At 31.4% G+C, this 1,300-nt stretch overlaps 1 protein-coding gene across 1 annotated transcript in view; it reads right to left on the bottom strand.

Annotated features, from left to right (window-relative positions):
* Positions 1 to 458, bottom strand: part of LOC119829185 (UPF0518 protein v1g243165-like) — a 5,296-nt gene extending 4,838 nt beyond the window's left edge. Inside the window, exon 1 of the mRNA XM_038351587.1 lies at positions 426 to 458. Within this exon, the coding sequence (XP_038207515.1) occupies positions 426 to 458 (33 nt within the window). The remainder of the gene's footprint in view (positions 1 to 425) is intronic.
* Positions 459 to 1,300: the final 842 nt, after the last annotated feature.

Genomic DNA, 1,300 nt, shown 5'->3' with positions numbered 1-1,300 from the left:
TATTCAGCTGATTTGAACTAGTTAGCGGTTTTGTATAGATTTGATGGATAGTAATAATGTATTCAGTAATAAATGTAGTCGGCGATAACTTGAAATTAATTGTGATATAACGTTATTATTTAAGAAGGTATAAATATGTCATCGTAAAGCTGTAAATATCGTTAGATTACATCTTTGTGGGTTAAATTCTCGCGAGATTGTTAAATACACCTGACGTTTGGGAAAACTAAATGTATATACTAATAATATATATAGCATATTACATAACTGCGATATTTTTTATTTAACGCATTATATTATAGAAATATAATACGGTAAATTGCAAGCAAATGCTACGGTTCACAATTTTTCGATAGATTACAATCTCGCGAGATATTCTATCGGTTAACAAGCTAGACATAGAAAGCAAGTTGAGGATTTGAGACCAGCGCGAAGAGAGCGTGCAAGGAATAAATCATTTTGCCAATTTTTCTGTTCGCTATTACCATCGCATCAAATGATGAAGGAAATAACTTTAATAAAATTACATCGGGGTATGATAAAACCCAAAAGCAAATTCAACAATAGGACTCTGCCCATTTGCACTACAAACACGATTTAATCATAGAAGTTCGTCTAAACCTGATTATACACTCTCATTATTCTCCCTACACTAAAATATATGGCTGATTTGTGAGTTTACAGTATGAGCTGTTAGCACCTGGGATTTCAAATACCTATAAAAATATACCTTATTTTTATTATGAGTAATTTATTTTAAAAACAGTGATTTCTGAAAATAGTACACAGTAAGTGTCATAAACTACTACCACGTTAGTTAGTCACCAAAATATTTAATAAGTTCACGTTTGACTTCAAAATTGGAATAATATGTCCTTTTTTTTTGGGAAATAAAAAAAAATAACATAATTGAAACTGGCATGTCATAGAAACGAAATATTAAACGTCATGTGACATCTTAAGCCCGCAGAAAGGAGATCTACCCAAAAAGTTTGCCACACAATAACTCATTTCAAAATCAATCGTTGCATCGGTACAGAGATCATGATAACTATTTTAGTAAACGTATTTTTGCCTTATTGATCATTAATATAGATTTAGGTCACGATTATGAAGACATCATGAGTTCCGTTGACACGGAGTTGAGTCTGGGGAACATCTTTGCACGATCTCTGAGCGAATTATTTATTTCAACGTGCCGTGTAAGGTGAAAAATAAAGGTTCATAGTTCATGTTACTTGTATATTTGTTCTATCGTTTGTTCGTTGAAAAACATATTGTTATATTAAAGTTTAGTTTC

Source organism: Zerene cesonia, chromosome 9 (assembly GCF_012273895.1).
Source record: "Zerene cesonia ecotype Mississippi chromosome 9, Zerene_cesonia_1.1, whole genome shotgun sequence".
In the NCBI taxonomy this organism is placed as follows: Eukaryota; Metazoa; Arthropoda; class Insecta; order Lepidoptera; family Pieridae; genus Zerene; species Zerene cesonia.
This window is presented reverse-complemented; position numbering and strand designations above follow the sequence as displayed.